Source organism: Aspergillus fijiensis (assembly GCF_003184825.1).
Source record: "Aspergillus fijiensis CBS 313.89 unplaced genomic scaffold BO72scaffold_71, whole genome shotgun sequence".
In the NCBI taxonomy this organism is placed as follows: domain Eukaryota; kingdom Fungi; phylum Ascomycota; class Eurotiomycetes; order Eurotiales; family Aspergillaceae; genus Aspergillus; species Aspergillus fijiensis.
Window position 1 is genome coordinate 101,073 of NW_024469047.1, and position 16,042 is coordinate 117,114.

General features: G+C 51.9%; 8 protein-coding genes and 1 non-coding gene across 9 annotated transcripts; 2 read left to right on the forward strand and 7 right to left on the reverse strand.

The window, feature by feature from the left end:
- Nucleotides 1-11: 11 nt before the first annotated feature.
- On the reverse strand, nucleotides 12-1,560 carry BO72DRAFT_520533 (NADPH-dependent FMN reductase Lot6). Its single transcript, XM_040949722.1, has one exon. The coding sequence runs from the start codon at nucleotides 1,475-1,477 to the stop codon at nucleotides 95-97; it is 1,383 nt and encodes a 460-aa protein (XP_040796664.1). The 5' UTR covers nucleotides 1,478-1,560; the 3' UTR covers nucleotides 12-94.
- BO72DRAFT_269227 (flavin-dependent quinone reductase) lies at nucleotides 1,561-2,647 on the reverse strand. The gene is made up of 3 exons (XM_040940187.1): nucleotides 2,568-2,647; nucleotides 1,656-2,455; nucleotides 1,561-1,590 (listed from the first exon to the last, which is right to left on the reverse strand). The coding sequence occupies exon 2, from the start codon at nucleotides 2,300-2,302 to the stop codon at nucleotides 1,709-1,711; it is 594 nt and encodes a 197-aa protein (XP_040796665.1). The 5' UTR covers nucleotides 2,303-2,455; nucleotides 2,568-2,647; the 3' UTR covers nucleotides 1,561-1,590; nucleotides 1,656-1,708.
- Nucleotides 2,648-3,085: 438 nt separating this feature from the next.
- Nucleotides 3,086-3,158, reverse strand: BO72DRAFT_t276. The gene has a single exon. It is a non-coding gene; the product is annotated as a tRNA-Lys (tRNA).
- Nucleotides 3,159-3,405: 247 nt separating this feature from the next.
- Nucleotides 3,406-5,592, reverse strand: BO72DRAFT_269225 (salicylate hydroxylase). Its single transcript, XM_040940186.1, has 4 exons — nucleotides 5,561-5,592; nucleotides 4,805-5,503; nucleotides 3,816-4,746; nucleotides 3,406-3,761 (listed from the first exon to the last, which is right to left on the reverse strand). Exons 2-4 carry the CDS (start codon nucleotides 5,123-5,125, stop codon nucleotides 3,664-3,666), a joined length of 1,350 nt encoding a protein of 449 aa, XP_040796666.1. The 5' UTR covers nucleotides 5,126-5,503; nucleotides 5,561-5,592; the 3' UTR covers nucleotides 3,406-3,663.
- On the reverse strand, nucleotides 5,381-5,884 carry BO72DRAFT_500798 (uncharacterized protein; the record flags this gene model as incomplete). Its single annotated transcript, XM_040948928.1, has 3 exons — nucleotides 5,381-5,503; nucleotides 5,580-5,669; nucleotides 5,810-5,884. The coding sequence occupies 3 exons, from the start codon at nucleotides 5,882-5,884 to the stop codon at nucleotides 5,381-5,383; spliced, it is 288 nt and encodes a 95-aa protein (XP_040796667.1).
- A 97-nt stretch (nucleotides 5,885-5,981) lies between these two features.
- BO72DRAFT_452500 (glycosyltransferase) lies at nucleotides 5,982-7,480 on the forward strand. Its single transcript, XM_040945736.1, has one exon. It carries the CDS (start codon nucleotides 6,004-6,006, stop codon nucleotides 7,372-7,374), a length of 1,371 nt encoding a protein of 456 aa, XP_040796668.1. The 5' UTR covers nucleotides 5,982-6,003; the 3' UTR covers nucleotides 7,375-7,480.
- Nucleotides 7,481-7,825: 345 nt separating this feature from the next.
- On the reverse strand, nucleotides 7,826-9,592 carry BO72DRAFT_414351 (monocarboxylate permease-like protein, Mch4). Its single transcript, XM_040942537.1, has 3 exons — nucleotides 9,171-9,592; nucleotides 9,020-9,112; nucleotides 7,826-8,961 (listed from the first exon to the last, which is right to left on the reverse strand). The coding sequence occupies exons 1-3, from the start codon at nucleotides 9,469-9,471 to the stop codon at nucleotides 8,054-8,056; spliced, it is 1,302 nt and encodes a 433-aa protein (XP_040796669.1). The 5' UTR covers nucleotides 9,472-9,592; the 3' UTR covers nucleotides 7,826-8,053.
- Nucleotides 9,593-11,670: 2,078 nt separating this feature from the next.
- Nucleotides 11,671-14,891, forward strand: BO72DRAFT_472280 (thiamine diphosphate-binding protein; the record flags this gene model as incomplete). The annotated part of the gene is made up of 7 exons (XM_040947129.1): nucleotides 11,671-11,716; nucleotides 11,759-11,863; nucleotides 11,996-12,078; nucleotides 12,131-12,377; nucleotides 12,437-13,138; nucleotides 13,188-14,527; nucleotides 14,580-14,891. 7 exons carry the CDS (start codon nucleotides 11,671-11,673, stop codon nucleotides 14,889-14,891), a joined length of 2,835 nt encoding a protein of 944 aa, XP_040796670.1.
- Nucleotides 14,892-15,489: 598 nt separating this feature from the next.
- BO72DRAFT_269336 (uncharacterized protein) lies at nucleotides 15,490-15,916 on the reverse strand. Its single transcript, XM_040940188.1, has one exon. It carries the CDS (start codon nucleotides 15,857-15,859, stop codon nucleotides 15,581-15,583), a length of 279 nt encoding a protein of 92 aa, XP_040796671.1. The 5' UTR covers nucleotides 15,860-15,916; the 3' UTR covers nucleotides 15,490-15,580.
- Nucleotides 15,917-16,042: the final 126 nt, after the last annotated feature.

Sequence of the window (16,042 nt, forward strand, 5' to 3'; positions counted from 1 at the left end):
AACGGCCCCTGCAGAAGCCTGTAAATCAGTATTAACGTTCTAGTAAACAGAAAATAAAGTGCAGCCAGCAGCACCAAGGCCACAGTGATACCGTTCATCCCATTCTCTCAAGCATTGAGTCCGTAAACGCCCAGAGGAGCGAGGAATAGTCCGAACAGAAGGTCAACCCCGTGTAGAAGGTGCTCCTCTGCCCCTGCAGCGCATACAGCCGGCGATAAAATCCCGACTGGATGTCCTCCGGAGAAACCATCATGGTCGTTGGGGAATGATCCGCGAATGCCACGACCTCGGGCTCACGGATCGAATACGTGCCCGCGGTCTTCATGCGGGCAAAATCCGACGCGATGAGCTGCTTGGCGTCCTCCGCGGTGAAATTCATCGGCCCCACGATCTTGGTGTTTGGGTGACCCGGCACCCCCATGTACTGGATCAGGGACTCAAAGGGCATCTCGGGGAGGAATCCCAGCCCCGTGCGGGGGTTGGTGTTGGTCACGTATCGGCCATCCGGAATGCCGCTGTTGCTGGTCACCGCCACGTAGTAGTTGCGCCAGGACCACTTGCTGAAGAGGTCACTCTCTTCTTGAGTGAGATCGAAGCCCTGGAGTTTTTCCATGGTTGGAGGGTGGGTCACGAGGAGCTGCTCGGCTTCGATGGTGTCGTGGGTGCCGTTGAGATGCTGGACGGTGAGCGTGACGCCGGAATCGGAGCGTTTGGCATCGACAACCTTGGTCTGGTAATGCACGTTGGGAAGCACTGCGGCCGCTGCCCGGTACAACTCGTACATCCCCTTCTCCGGTGTGATGTACCCGCCGAGGACGGCGGATATATGCGGTACACCGAAGTTCTGGAAGGTGTAGAGGGCTGGCATGTCGAGCATGTTCCCGACTCCGTGAGCCCAGAAGAACAACGTCGGTATCACGTCCTCGAGAGAGTATTCTTCGATGAACTCTCGCAACGGGCGGAAGATGGCTTCGGGGACTGGATCCGGGAAATCGTAGAGACCCTTGTCAAGGAAGGGGAATTGCCGCAGTGCCAATCGATATCGGACGAGCGCAAGCAGGGACTGGACGAGGCCGACGGGCGACTCCGCCATTCGACCGGTAGTGAAGTCCACAAAGTCCTCTCCTTTGAAGCTGGGAAGGACACGGTGCCATTTGACCCCCAGGCGGGAGAAGAACTTCCTGCTGAGTTTGTCGTCGAAGACACCCTGGACGCCGTAGTCGACGTGGCTACCGTTAGGGAGGTAGTAGGTTTCCGTGTGGCCACCGAGCTGGCTGTTCTGCTCGATCACCACCACCCGCTTTCCGCGATCCTGAAGGCGAATGGCGGCGTATGTGCCGGTTGCTCCGCCACCCAGGATGCAGACATCGTATGGTTTCGTGTGTGCCTTGGTAGTATTGATGCGAGATGGAAGACCTGTCGCCAGGGGCAATAAGAAAAGTATGAGACTATAGCATAGCGAGATTGAACAGATCATTGGGCTGATTTATCAATGATAATTGAATAAGTATGGTTCTTGCGGCTTGAAGAGCTCCGCCTGCGCATAGCGCATAACGCAAAGGTCTGTGGCTCGGGGACACCGGGTAACACCTTTATAGAGGCAGTTAGATGTGTGGAAATAGGGAAGTAAGAGGAAGAAGGCAATAAAGAACAACCTGAACGCCACAATCATGGACATACACCGCCTATCAGACAACTTATGACACAATCATCTCGACTTCTCCACTACTCCCACCAATTCCCCGAATAAGCCCTGGATTGCTTCCTTCTCTCCTGCCCAGAGACCCCCCTCTCCTCCCAACCCCAGATCCTCCCCCATCGCGGCGCGTGCCATGATCTCCTTCTCGGGAAAGGTTAATCCAACCGTGCTCTCCAGGGGCACCATTCTCAATCCCTGCAGCACCTGCTGCAACTGCGCCGCGGCTTTGCCGCCCCCATGACCGCCATAACTGACAACCATCACCGGCTTTCCCTTCCATTCATTGAAGAGATAGTCGATCGCATTCTTGAGACTCGCAGGGTATCCCCAATTGTACTGGGGGGTGACGAAAATGAATGAATCGTAGCGCGAAATCTCCCGCGACCAGGCCTTGGTGTGCTCGTGAACGTAACCCTCAGCTGATGTGATACGCGACGGGATCCCCGGCTCGTTATATAGTGGTAGGTTCCATTCTGCGAGGTCAATGACTGTGATGCTTGCTTGCGGATGTGCTTGCTTGATGGTCTCGTGGATGAAGGTGCTGATTTGAAGCCCGGCACGGGGTGAACGTGTGCTGCATACGATAAGGCCAGTTGTTGGCATGGTTGCTTCTGGTTTTTTTAGGATTTGTCGGGAGGGGTGGAATCGAAGGCGATGCTTCGTGGAGGGTACACAGAAGTCCTCGGTGTGACTTTGATCGTATGTATGCTTTCATCCAGGCTTAAGATTTCATGATTTATATACCATTATCGCCTTCTAGAGAATTCAGAAGGTTACTTCCGTATTGGGAAGTAGGGACCGCGGGGCCGCGGAGGTGGTCTGGCCGAAAGGCCGACGGCTGCTCAATTTAGACTGGGTCCGTGCTCACCTCAGCTCGCAGGGGTGTCCATTCCTCCCCCAACTCTCCCGCTTCCACCAGCTCCCAGTCTCGCCATGGCTTTCACCATTTGATCCTCAAACTCAAGAGCCCTCCTTTTCCCGGCTTATGGGCAGATTAATCTGGCGGTACATATCCTTGGGAAACCTGACATGATCGCATGATATACAGTGACTGACTCGGCTCGTTATAGGTGATACAGACATCACCAGAGGAGCTGTACTCCCTGAGCTACTGTCCTGGTCCTAGTCACACGGAAGACGATAGCACCATCGGTTTGCCGGTTCCCAGAACTTCCAGTGGCATGAAATGTATGGTTACACGCCCTCGTCCTTTTCAGTCGGATATACCCCAACGACCCTGTGACGAACACCTTTGCCGAACAACGGGTTTGAACTGCACCACGATTTCAAGTCTGTATGGGGTACGACCATTATCAAGGACCAAGCCGGCGGTCGACCTCACACGTCGAGCAAAGGGCCGCCAATGGGCAAAAAGAGAACCGATTAAGCCGAACGCGGGGGTTGAACCCGCAACCTTGAGATTAAGAGTCTCACGCTCTGCCGATTGAGCTAGCCCGGCTTCCTTGAGTGCTCGATTCAAAAGTATGACGCTAAGAGCGTGCGCTAAAGCTATCCGGGTCTAGTGCTGCGCTTGTTCACTACGTTGATCACGTGGAGTGTGCTTGCTTCGATGTCCTCTTCGTAGATACATTCTCTGGATACAAAGGGTGCTCTGTTCTTGTCGAGTGGCCTGGCCTTGCGGATACGTGGGTATGACAGTGTAGAGGGTTGATCCCCATGGGTTTTGCTGCGCAATTGTGCTGTCTTGCGGCGGTATATATACTCAGGTACATTGCGCGATATATCAGGACAGGTAAGCATGCTACTCCATAGATCACCATGAATGACAGTGACAACGTGTGATATCGAGGCAATAGATCATCTACATTGTATGTCATACCAGTAAGAAAGTCGAGTTAAGAATATGTACATATATGAATGTCTGATCATACTCCATGCCTGGGTCCGCTCTTTGTATTGAAACAAGTACCCATTTGCTCAAGCATCAGCCACAGAGTGCTTCATCAATAGCCCACTGCATGCACCGCATGTACGTGGTAACCATGAGTCTTCGCCACCAGATCATCCCAGTTCTCGACCGTGTCCTTCATAACATCCGTGCCTGTAGAGAGGTCAGAACAATCGAGCTCTAGCCCGGAATGAAAATGATACATACCCCACATAAAGTCCTGCCAGCTGGGATCAGCCCAAAGATCGGGGTTCTTGCCCGAACCCCGGATGGCCTCGTCTCGCTTGACCTGCTCCTCCCCATCAGGTAGGTGCAGCGCCTTCCTCGTCACTGCGGCGCTCTTCTGGATGCGCTCGGCACGGTCCTTGCGTACCAGCTCATAGACCGCCAATGCCTTGGGAACCGAATCGGTCATGGACAGAGCACACGTAAGCACACCAGCATCCTCGATTGCCTGCGCAGCACCCTGGGCCACATAGGGCAGCATCGGGTGACACGCATCGCCCATCAAAACGCATTTGTTTTCCACCCACGAGGGGAGGGGGAAGTGCGAGTTCAGAGTCCACTCCATGACCTCGCCGTCCGGAACATAACTCAAGAGACTTCGGACCAAATCATTCCACTTGCTGTAGAAGGAGATCATCTCCTGCTTGTCGCCTTTACTGGTCCAACTCTCCTCGTTGGAGGCCCCCGGCTTCTGCGGGTGAAGCAGTACCATGTTATACACGGTGTTGTTCTTGATAGGATACGCCATGATGTGTCCTCCAGGTCCCATCCAGCGCATTCCAACGTTGTGGTTCAGAAGCTCCAGAGCGCGCTTGTCGCCCTGCAGCTTGTCTTTCGGGATCATAATGCGATAGGCCGCATCGCCGGTAGGTTGGCAGATGTCTTTAACTCCATGGTGGGATGCGATCTGATGGCGCAGATCGGACTTTATCCCGTCCGCGGCAATCACCACATCTCCAGAGATCCACTCGCCCGATTCGAGCTGAACGGTGGCTTCGAAGTCGTCAACCGCTCGGACAACCCGGGAGCTGGTGCGCAACTCGATGTTCGCATCCCGAACCCTGTCGAGAAGAATGCGCTGGAGATCCCCACGATGGATCACTGCCAGTGGCGCGTGGTATTTTTGACCGACCTACGATGCGGTTAGCAGGACGGCTAACCCTTGTCATATCAGATGTAGGTGATTATACCTGAGGCATCAAAGGTGCGGTTCCCAGTTCCTCATTGTTCGCGTATCGGCGCAGGGAGTTCTTCTCCAGCACATTCGCCTTGTCCATGACTTTGTCGAGAAGACCAAGCCGTCCCAGTATCCGCGCAGCATTCGGAGCGACTTGAATGCCTGCACCCACCTCTGCGATCTCATGGACTCGTTCCAGGATAAGGACTTCATGTCCAGCCTTCTTCAAACCCAAGGCTACCGTTAACCCGGCGATGCCAGCACCCACCACAATCACCTTCAGGGGGTGTTTGGCCTTGAAAGACCAGGAAAAGTTGTCTTGGAAACTGTCCATTGTGGTGATACTTGTTGGCTGATTCTGTTCAGTGAAACCTTATTTCCAAGCATATTTGTCGGCGGTTTTATATGCCACGCGCGGTGCTTGTATCTCGCGATGCCATTGATGACGACATGAATTTGGATGGGCTTGAGTCCATTGTGGGGCAGCATCGACGAGCTATATCAAGCATGACGCGGGGTCTATGGGCACGGTTCTTCATCACGGTAACGATATCCATGGAAATCCAAGAATAAGTGAGAACCACCTGGCTCATAGACTGCTGAAAACGGCGGCAGCGAGTGGGGCCGCGAAGAGCCGGGACTGAGCTCGGCAGCTTCGCCGGGTCTCAACATCGGGCAGGGCTTGATCAAGTGTCCCATAGGTTGCAACGGTCTGGCATGAGTCTGTCAGTATCATATGGCAGCATAGAAAAGCGAGTATATCACATACATTATCTGATTATGCTTACCGCTTGGGTATGCCGAGGTGGCGTTGCCACCTTAGTCCATTCATTCAAATGACCGTCGGATTCTTCCGCATCTACGGAGACAGGAGCCCCCTAATAAGTGCTGAACATTAGTCCACAAGTCCATGCTAAACCGGCATTGTGAGAAACAATCTGTCAGAACAAGCCTTGAAGCTTTGAATAGTATGCCATAGCACAGGGCGCCCAGCTCGGCGAGGTCCAAAACCTCTTACCGCCTTGGGCAGAATTTTAAGCCACGGTGAGCTGGCCCCCGCCATAGCACAGATGAGCAAGGATGAGTCGAGCATGAGTCATGTGTCAGCCACGCCACCGCCCCTGTGCTTAGCGTCTCTTATCGGCCGGATAAGATCAGATCCCCACCGAACATATCGAGATAAATACTTACCACAATGCCTGCAATGTTACCATGTCAACAAACCACAGTCCCACAGAGAATTCGAGTGCGCAAGGACAAGGACAACAAGCATCATCTGCCGAGCATCTCCCTCGCTTGAGAAGTCCTCAAAGTATCCAATCAATGCTCGCTGGCACCGTCACTACCTCCTCCCAAACCAACCACCTATCCACCATGGGATCCGATAATCTATACACCCCACCAGTAGGGATGCACGCCATTCCCCACCACCTCCTAGATCTCCGCGACGACTCCCAGATCGACCACGACATCATCCATGCAAAGCCCGTGAGCGATGAGAAGAACATCTGGTTCTTCTGGACGAGCGGATACACGAACATGCACCCATACACCCGGCGCAACGTGCGGGCATGGCACCGTCGCTTTTCCAAGCTCGGCTGGACGATTCGCGTTCTCGACTGCGAGAACGTGCGCGAGTACCTCGACGTCACCGACCCGACCCTCTTCCCGCGCGCCTTCGCCGACGGCACCATCGGCGGCACCTACGCGCCGCAGCACACGTCGGACCTCGTTCGCTTCCCGCTCCTCCTGCGGTATGGCGGGGTCTACGCTGACGTGGGGTTTATTCAGATCGGGGATCTGGACCGGCTCTGGATCGAGACGATCGCGAACCCTGCGTCGCGGTTCGAGGTCCTCTCCTATTTCACGGGCCTTCCCGACCAACGCGGCTTGACCAATTACTTCCTCGCGGCCAGGAAAGACAACCCGCTCTTCCTGCGTTGTCATAAGCTGTTGCTGAAGTTGTGGGAAGGGAAAACGTCCACGGACGGCATGCATGCGAGTCCGTTGCTGAAAGGGGTACCGTTGATGGGGGGTTCGTTCAAGATCGAGGAGGGCAGCAAGATCATCGACGAGGAGGAGACCAGCAAGCTGCTGACGGATTACATCATCCAGGGCCAGGTGGTGTCGATGGTCATGGGGCTTGTGGACGAGGAGGACGGCTGGAACGGGCCGGAATATATCCGCGATCACCTCTACGGGATCGACTTCATGGAGGGGTCCCAGCTGATCAACGTCTTCACCGACTGGGACGGGCGCAAGGCGTTCGAGTTGATGTCGCTCCCGCTGCCGAAGGCAGGCGAGGTGGAGACGCCGGAGCAGAAGCAGGCGCGCGAGGTCGTGGAGGGCTGTCTCACGCGGAGTTTTGGGTTCAAGCTCGCCCACGGACTGATCTTGCGGGTGTTCAAGGAGACGCTGGGCTCACTGTGGAGAAAGCACGAGGGCTCCGATATCGTTCCCGGAACGTACGCGCACATGATGCGCCATGCGATCGTGTACTGGAACCAGGACGCGCTTCCGCCGACGCTCGAGTTCACAAATCTGGGGCCGATTAAGAGGGGTCCGCTGTTGAGGGATGAGTGAGTAGTTGGGGTAGTTCGGGATTAAATTATGTTTGTTTTTTTTTTTCGCCTTGGAAAGAATACTGGATAGAGCTATAGAGATAATTGACATGGTGATTTGGTTGCAATACGAACAATCGTCTCGAAGTGTAAGGTTGTACATTTGAAATGTTAAGTATGCCGTAGCTGCTTCCATCTCAGCTTCAGAAGTGATAGGAGGTAGGTACGGGGATCTTCCAGCTCATATGGCTGCAAAGTTTTCACAATACGACGTAGCACTGTAGAGTTGTTTAGGACGGTCAATTGACTAAACAAACGTATCCTGCATCAGGCCTAGCCATAGCAGATCTAGAACAATTGAGAAACGATAAATCTCGATGGAAAGAGTGATCAATCGGTAGTTGTCAAGCTTTGCGAGGTTCTGAGGTAGCCTCTCCGCAAGAACAAACAACATGATATCAGAGTAATGCCTTCAATTCTTGGAGACGAATTTGATCTAGGAGTCAATGGTAGACGATGATTCCAATGAGCCCACAGGCGGGGCCGGGCTTTGGGCTGACAGACTGATGTGGTGTGGAAGAAGAATGAACTGAGGCTATCATCCAGGACGGAAGCTATCTACAACACGCAGCCATGGTACACTCAACCCCGTGGTCAGTCAGCGACAACAAAGTCTATAAAGGGGCCCATTGGCAAGTCGCTTAGAATTTTATCCTCAACGCCCAGCCACCCGCCACCCCTCTAGCAACCACAAACGCCGCACACGCCGCCAGATACAGCACGCCCCCGAAGATGATCAATCCCCAAAAGCTCCCGCCGTTGCTCTCCTGGATCGCCCCGGCAATCGGAATGGCGGTGAGGGTCCCAAAGCTGACGAGGGTGAACGTCGTTCCATTCCTCTTTCCAATGTCCTCGGTCCGGCAGACCTGCGCGATACACACCGGGGTCAGGCTGATGGCCGCCCCGCTCCAGAACCCAAACAAGACCGAATACGCGATGATCGCGGCCTCGCTGGTGCCGGCTTTATACCAGAGAGATAAGGTAATGATGCCGCAGACCAGCGCCGTCAAGGCCATGACGTTGAACCGGCCTATCCGGTCGGCCAGCAACCCGGGAAAGGCACGGCCGGGAATGGCGCCTACGTTGAGGAATACGCAGAGCTTGTAGGCCATGGATTCGCCGAAGTTAGCGGAGAGGCCGTAGGAGCACAGATAGGTGTACGGGACGAACACCGCAAACTCTACCAGCCATACGGCCAGGGTCGTGAGCGCGTAGTTGGGTTCGCGGAGGGCGTGGATGTCGATGCTCATGTGGCGACTCGGATCGGGCTTGAGGCGGGTCTTAAGGAGAAGGCATGCTAGCCCGCACAGCACGAAGCAGATGATCCCGATGATGCGTAGCGCCCACGCGAAACCCAGATGTGGCGCGACATAGAGGATGATCAGCGGGAAGAAAACGCCGCCTAGGCCGCCAGCTGTGCATGCGATGCCAGTGGCGAGACCCCGACGGACATTGAACCAATGGCCGATGGCAGAAATCGCAGGCGTAAAGAGCAAGCAGGACGACAGTCCGCCGAGGACGCTGAATGAGAGCATGATCTGGTAGTATTCTGATGATAGGTTAGCCTGCTGCACATATCAGACGTTGATTTTGTTCATGTTGCTAACCTGTGCTGGCACTGAAGCAGAAGACTGCTATTATGAGTCCAATGGACCCTGGAATGACCACTGGCAGTGGTCCACGACTATCGAAGATGGGGCCTTTGACGGACAAGATCAGTTTTATTCCGGCTACAGGGGCATGCAAAGCAAAACGTACCCACTTGGGCGCCTGCAAAGTAAAGAAAGAAGCTAAAAACCCCAAAAATCCAGCCGACGCTGGATTCAGAGTAATTCGACAGCTGGTGGGTGGATGTCCAGGCGTGCAGGACGGAGATGGTGTTTAATAAGCCCATTGAAGGCACCATTGCACACCACGACCCTAGTACCACCAGCCAGGCACGAAGCCCCCCTTCCGGGTAGGTCGCATCAGAAGCGCCGTAGGGTCCTTGCGGACATACGGATTGAGATGGGCCCTTCTCCAGAGCAACCTCTCGATCCTGATCTGAGCTGTGAGACATTTCGGCCTGGAAGTCAAGCAAGCTCAATAGGAGGGTGCTCTGTGTCTACTCAAGCCACAAAGCGTATGCACCACTCAAGCTTTCATCGACCCCAAAGTCGGAGGAAGACACCATCCTCATGACTACCATTGAGCCTTTGGCAATGGAAAAATTTGGCTTATCGCAAAGTGGAGCAGACGAGATAGTGTAGTTACCGGGCCGCAGGTGATTGGCTGCACCCCCTGGCTCCGGTGGGCACGTTTCCGCCCATGAATCCATCGCGCCACACCCGCCCGGCTTGTTGGAATTAGGAACAATAGACTCAATCATAAACAGGTTCATACGAACCTTCCTGCCCGATCCACTGGTAATGTGGCTAGAGACGGCTGGCCTTCTTCCCAAGAATAGAGAAATCGTCTCCGATATCGATTCCGACCGCTTAAACATGGGAATCACGGTGTTTGATACACGACACTCATTTGTGAGTGGAACTTCACATCACGTACTAGAAGGGATCGACCTGGAATAGGTATTGTGAGCTGTGTACTTCCAGCGTCTAGAAGATCTACAAGTCGCCATAATAGCTCTAGGGGAGCGATATTGATGCCAGATAAGATTCATATCTTTAGATAACTGCTTATGTGCAGGACTAATACGTCACTGCTACCATTTAGTCGCATCAATCGTAATTCAAGGTCTGTATGCTGGCTGACAGAGAGCAGAAATGTGCTAAGCTCAATCTTGGCACTTTTTGAGCACGCTAGAGAGTCAATGTAACTTTTCAGCGCTAAGTGAGATCAGCTCAGCCTCGGAATGTTTCAACATCATCCTGAGCCATCACCAACCTGGCAAGCTCCCTTTTATCCTTACCCAAGTTTACCGGATTTGGTAAATCCTGCGGCTTAGTGATGAAGATCATGAGCGAATTCATAAGATGAGGATATTGTTTTGCCCCAATTTCCACGCTTATGGACATGCTGATGATCAGTCATTCGATCAGGCAAAGCGTGGTTAAGGTTTTTAGTGAAGATTACCTTGTGCAGCGTCGATCCCTGCGGAAAGAGGTCATAGATCTTCAATCGAATGCCAGAGAATCTGCAGATAAGTCTTCATGCAGGACAGTCATGCACGCTAGCATTCCTAGTGGATCCAGGACCCCTGCATCTCGAATTTGACTTGGGTCTCGAGTGTCTGTTCGGAAAATGGAAAATCATCTGGATCAAGAGGCCATAGAATCGCGATCCATGGGTGGAGAGTAGGTTAGGACACCACTAAACTGCTCAACTTGGTAGGCTCAAGACCCAAGATACACCGTATAATACAAGCACATCGGCTGAGGAATGATCCTCACCTGCGCAGTACGTTCAATTCAAAGCCTCACCGTAAACGGTCGAACACAGTATCCTCTCCAAGAGAGGATGGCTTAACCTTAAATTAGCCACCACCACACGATCATAGACCTTCCTGGAATGTATTTTTCCGTCATCGAAAGTCTATCCTTATCCTCCGAATATGAGTGAGAGATTGCTTCTTTGCTGTAATGCGGCGAGAAAGTAGTCCTCGATCCGCGTAATGCATACTAAAGGACGTACATTGAGGCCATCTGTGACGGGAGACAAGTTAGCTCTTAGATAGCCAAAAGAGCGTCCAGGAATGCATCTCAGATGATGGAGCAACTATCAAAAGCACTTGAAGATTGACACGTGAGAGTTTCTGTGGACGGCAAGGAATGCTAGAAAGATTTAACATGCGTCCGAGGAACACTCCTTATGTTCGCGCAGACTGCTTGTGTCAGTAATTGTGCAGCTGGCAATGGAAATTGGTCCCGAGGCATGCAGACGGAGAGAAACCCACCTTCTGAGATGAGGAAGTTGCTGACTGAATGAGGTAATCAAATTCCTTCTTAGAGGTGATGGACACTGACCTCTACCCCTTCTTGATTAACCCACATTTCAACGACGCCAACTTCTTGAGCTCATTGCCATTAGACTCTAGCGCTGAACTTTGAATTCTTACACGGAGGGGCTGTGTCTTCATCAAACCTCGAAAGGTGTATAAAAGTGCGGCCTGCGCCGGGTGAAGCCAAGTTTTGATGGTGACACCTTGATAATACATTGCATGTTAACTTTCATTGTCTATTGTTCTATATTGTCATTTCCTAAGATCACTCTTATTCTTTCAGGCACGATACAAAGCCATATCAAAGCCACATCAAGCATGATGTGGGGTGCTCAGGCCAGCAACGAATCCACTTCCAGTCAGCCAGGTTGTTCCCTCTTCTTTTATACCCCCTCCGCTGACCAATTAGACTCTTCGATTTGCAAGAGCTGCGTTCCATCGCCCGCACCTGATGAGGTTCTAGTCGAACTAAAGTATTCGGGTCTGTGCCATTCCGATATTCATGCATGGAAAGGTGACTCTTTCAGCCTTATTCATCGTGATGCGATCTGACTCGGAAACAGGCACGCCTTCAACCATCAAAAGAGAAAAGCGCGTCGGTACGTTCTCTAACCAACTCACCTAAATCCTGCTAACAAGAGGCAAGAGGGACATGAGGGCACGGGTATCGTGACGGCTATTGGAAGTGAAGTAGAAGACATCAAAGTTGGAGATCATGTGGGCGTGCAGGTATATTCCGTTCCCAGGCTTTCGCAACTGCTGAAAGCTGACAGAGCAATAGTGGGTGAACAAAACTTGTGGTGTCTGTGAGGCCGACAAGCGGGCCGACTTTCTGGCTTGTTCTCAAGCCCAAATGACGGGCTTCTCTGTTGACGGGACCTTTGGCACTTGCTGCGTCATTCAAGCCCGTCATGCTGTCCGTATCCCGAAGGAGTATCCCCTCGACACCGTGGCACCTATAATTTGTGCCGGAACCACATGCTTCAGAGCTGTGGAAGAAACCGAGGTAGCAGAATGCGACATTTTAGGTAAGTGCGACAACGTACCAAAAGTACGTACCTGGTTTGTAGTTACTGACTGGTACAAGCTGTTGTTGGACCCGCAAGTGGCATCGGATCACTGGCATGCCAGTACGCTAAAGCCCATGGTTGTCGGGTACTTGCAATCTCCACTGGAGGTGAGGGTCAGATTTTATACAAGGACAATCTTCGGGTTGATTTCTATGTGGACTACCATACATCCCAAGACATTGTGACGGAAGTCCGAAAGCTAACCGTCGGTGGTCCTGACGCGGCCATTATGATCGAGGGCACTGAAGCACTTCTAGAGGATACTACTCAGTATGTTCGGCCTCGAGGGTCTATTGTTGTTGTGGGGAAGCCCCCAGGAAAAACAGGAGGTTTGGACATGTCTAACCTGCTGCTGCGAATGGGTCAAATCAAGTCGTCTCCCTACGGCGGTTCGAGAGAGCAGATTGAAAAGGCTATCGACATATTCATTAAGAATAAGTTCTATCAACCTTCTCATGTTATATCGCTTGATGAACTACCTCAGATGCTTCAAGCCGTACACCAGGAATACCCCGAGAATCATTCTCATAGGCCAAGCTCACGATACGAAAGTAGCTTGCTGGGGCAGGCAACAGTCAAGATCCCCTCGTTCAGTGAGAACACTCGATCCGAGGAGACTTTCCCAAAGCCTACATTCTATCAAGAGAGCTTCAATATCAGCACTTACATTGCGTATCGTTTGGAGGAGCTCGGAATCCGCGACTTCCTAGCTGTGCCTGGTGAGAGCCTTGCTCAAGTTAGTGGTTTTGCTCTACTAACTTCTTGAAGGGGACACAAACCTTGTACTTCTGGATAATCTGCTCAAGAATCCCAATCTCCGAATGATTGGGTGCTGTAACGAGCTCAATGCAGGTTACGCAGCAGATGGCTACGCCAGAACTTCGCCCGCGAACATCGCCGTTCTTATCGTACCATATGTGGTAGGGGCTCTTTCAGCCCTAAATGCAGTGGCAGGCGCTTGCTCTCAAAACATCAAGATCATCGTTCTCTCTGGTTGCCCAACAACAGGGATGCTATCTAGTCGGAAGTTCTTGCATCATGCACCTAGCGCAACGAACAGAGAACAAGCTCTCGATGCCTATCAGGGCGTCACTGCCGCCTCTATTCGTCTTCAATCAGCAGAAACAGCTGTTCAAGCCTTGGATGACGCTATAAGCAAGTGTCTCGCGTCCTCCCTTCCCATTTTTATTGAAGTTCCCAATGATATTGCAGGAGCTGCATGCTCCCCTCCTTCTCCGTTCGAAATATCTAAGACAATAACCCAAACTCGCAGAAATGAGGAAGCCGTCAATGCTATCACTGGGGCTTGGAATAAATCGGAGAAGCCTGTCCTCCTCTTTGGGAGCCTTGCGCGTCGTCTGCTTCCCGCGCATGACATTGAAGCCCTAGCTGATAGACTCTGCTGTGCCGTATTTTGCCAGCCCGATGGCCGCTGCATATCTGAATCGCACCCGCAGTATTGTGGCCAATTATGGAATGGTCTCACAAATCCGGAAGGAGAAAAGGTCTTCATGAACTCTGATCTCTGGCTCGTTGTCGGTGCAAATTGGTGCGACTTTCATGGTATCTTCACCAGCATTGACGAAGCAAAGAGCCGCATGATCAGCATCGGCAAAGATTGGGTCGAATTGCCCGATGAAACATGCTTTCAAGGCATAGGCTTTGCCGCGGTGGTTAGACAACTTACCCAATCATCGATGGAACCCAAGCACAAGTCAGTTCCACGGCCAAAGCCGACCCTGGGGGCAAAGCCTCCACAAACGGAAGACCTTGAGGCTCCTTTAACATTGGAGCATGCTATGTATGGCATTCAAAACATTCTGCGAAGTGATGACACAATGCTTTGTGACGCAGGAGAGGCTTGGTTTCTCGCTAATCATATACGGCTTCCTCCCGGGACAGACTGCCAAATCCAAATGCCGTATTGCTCCATTGGTTGGGCACTACCGGCTGGACTTGGCGCTCAGCTTGCCCGCTCGCGGGGCCGTTCGATCATTCTGATCGGCGATGGTGGGTTTCAAATGACCGCACAGGAGGTCAGCACCATTGTTCGTCAGCATTTGAATCCGATCATCATCATTTTCAACAACCTTGGCTACAAGATCGAGGTATGTAGCGCCGTCAGATGTTTCCTCGCATTCACTGATCAATCTTCCTTAGACGACCGTCCACGATGGGCCGTATAACTACATCGCCAACTGGAACTATTCTCAGCTGGCCGCTTCTCTCTCCGCAAGCCCTCATGCATCCTCTCATAACCCTTATGCGACCAAGAAGCAGGAGTATATGGAAAGTAATCCGTCGTTGTTCACCCTGCAAGTCAAGACGCAGAGAGATCTCGAAGCGGCCCTCAAGAGAGCATATGACGAGCACGATAAGCTTGCCTTTCTCGAGCTGTGCATTCAACCGGATGATTTGAGCCAGGAGGTACGTCGGCTTGGCAAAGCATTTGCGCAGAAGAATGCCGAATAATCCTCTGGGTCGCCTGAAAGTTCTACTTCTAAGACGCCCAGCGCAACGACAAGCGGTTCCAGCAGTCCAACAGTCAATAGTCCTGTCAGCACGTCAGTAAAAACATCTGTGACCAGTCCTTGCACTTCAGCAACAAGCGAAGATGAACCTGTGCAGAAAGGGAGCGACGACGCCGGATCTCTGGATGAGCTTACTGCTTTTTCTCAAAGTCAAAATGACTCGCGACCCTAAGATAATTTTTTGCGGGAACTGCGTACTTCGTTACTCCTTTCTCGTATATTTGTCACACAGAACGTGAGATTTGAACACCCGTGGATGCGTTGCCGTATGCTTCGGTCTTTCGGCGATGGATGTCGGATATTTTCTATGGTAAAGGTAAGAAGCAGAGGGAGTGGACCGAGGTGGTGTTGGACGGGGACTCGGGAACAAATTGTCTTCTTGTCTTCCAAGATTTGGTTGATTTGTTCTATGGTTGTTTTGTATCGACGCAGTGTCGCTATTCAGTGAGATTCCGAATCATAAATGTGTAGATCTTGCTTCGTGTCATGTTCAGGTCGCAGCCAAGGTAGCTCTCTCACTTATTCGTCTCCATACATATGATCCAGCATATTTCAATGGCTCGAAGTCTGCAAAACAGCCGTTTATAGGTCACTCGTAAGATGATCGGTTCTCCATTCCTTGTCGTTTCTCTAGTCATACTTGGAGAAAGGAATCAACACGGTTCTTGAATTCCTACTAATCAGTGAATTGGCCCGTGGGCGGCTTGTAGATAGTAAAATGTCTTGGTTTAGCAAAGCTGGATTTGAATAGATGCCAGTCAGATGAAGGTGTGGATCCCATGTCAAGTCAGGTATATTCACAGAACACCGGGAAAAGGAGGGACGTGTTCGTAGTTCCTTACACGCGTCTCTCATCTTCGCTCGACTCTTCAACAACCGGTAACACCTCAAGTCTCTCTCCATCTCCATCAACGTCCTTGTAAAGCCTCTTCATCAACCTCTCTACGTACCGTCAGCATAGTGTACCATCGTGTTGGAAAGTGAAGCTCACTAAAAAAAGTTCTCGTTCTTTTCCCTTCTTCTTTGATAGCGGGAATTACTTTGTGGACAATTCTTCTTACGTTGAGGTTTCCTACCCCTTTTGATTCTTCA

Excerpts from the sequence above, each read along its gene's own strand:
- BO72DRAFT_452500 (XM_040945736.1), top strand. The coding sequence starts at position 6,004 with ATGTCAACAAACCACAGTCCCACAGAGAATTCGAGTGCGCAAGGACAA.
- BO72DRAFT_520533 (XM_040949722.1), bottom strand. The coding sequence starts at position 1,477 with ATGATCTGTTCAATCTCGCTATGCTATAGTCTCATACTTTTCTTATTG.
- BO72DRAFT_269336 (XM_040940188.1), bottom strand. The coding sequence starts at position 15,859 with ATGGAGATGGAGAGAGACTTGAGGTGTTACCGGTTGTTGAAGAGTCGA.
- BO72DRAFT_269225 (XM_040940186.1), bottom strand. The coding sequence starts at position 5,125 with ATGGACAGTTTCCAAGACAACTTTTCCTGGTCTTTCAAGGCCAAACAC. Across the intron at positions 4,747-4,804 it reads CCGCACCTTTGATGCCTCAG|GTCGGTCAAAAATACCACGC; the intron begins GTATAATCACCT and ends ACCGCATCGTAG. Across the intron at positions 3,762-3,815 it reads CTGGCAGGACTTTATGTGGG|GCACGGATGTTATGAAGGAC; the intron begins GTATGTATCATT and ends ACCTCTCTACAG.
- BO72DRAFT_414351 (XM_040942537.1), bottom strand. The coding sequence starts at position 9,471 with ATGTCTCACAGCTCAGATCAGGATCGAGAGGTTGCTCTGGAGAAGGGC. Across the intron at positions 9,113-9,170 it reads CTTTGCAGGCGCCCAAGTGG|GCCCCATCTTCGATAGTCGT; the intron begins GTACGTTTTGCT and ends TGTCCGTCAAAG. Across the intron at positions 8,962-9,019 it reads CTGCTTCAGTGCCAGCACAG|AATACTACCAGATCATGCTC; the intron begins GTTAGCAACATG and ends ACCTATCATCAG.
- BO72DRAFT_269227 (XM_040940187.1), bottom strand. The coding sequence starts at position 2,302 with ATGCCAACAACTGGCCTTATCGTATGCAGCACACGTTCACCCCGTGCC.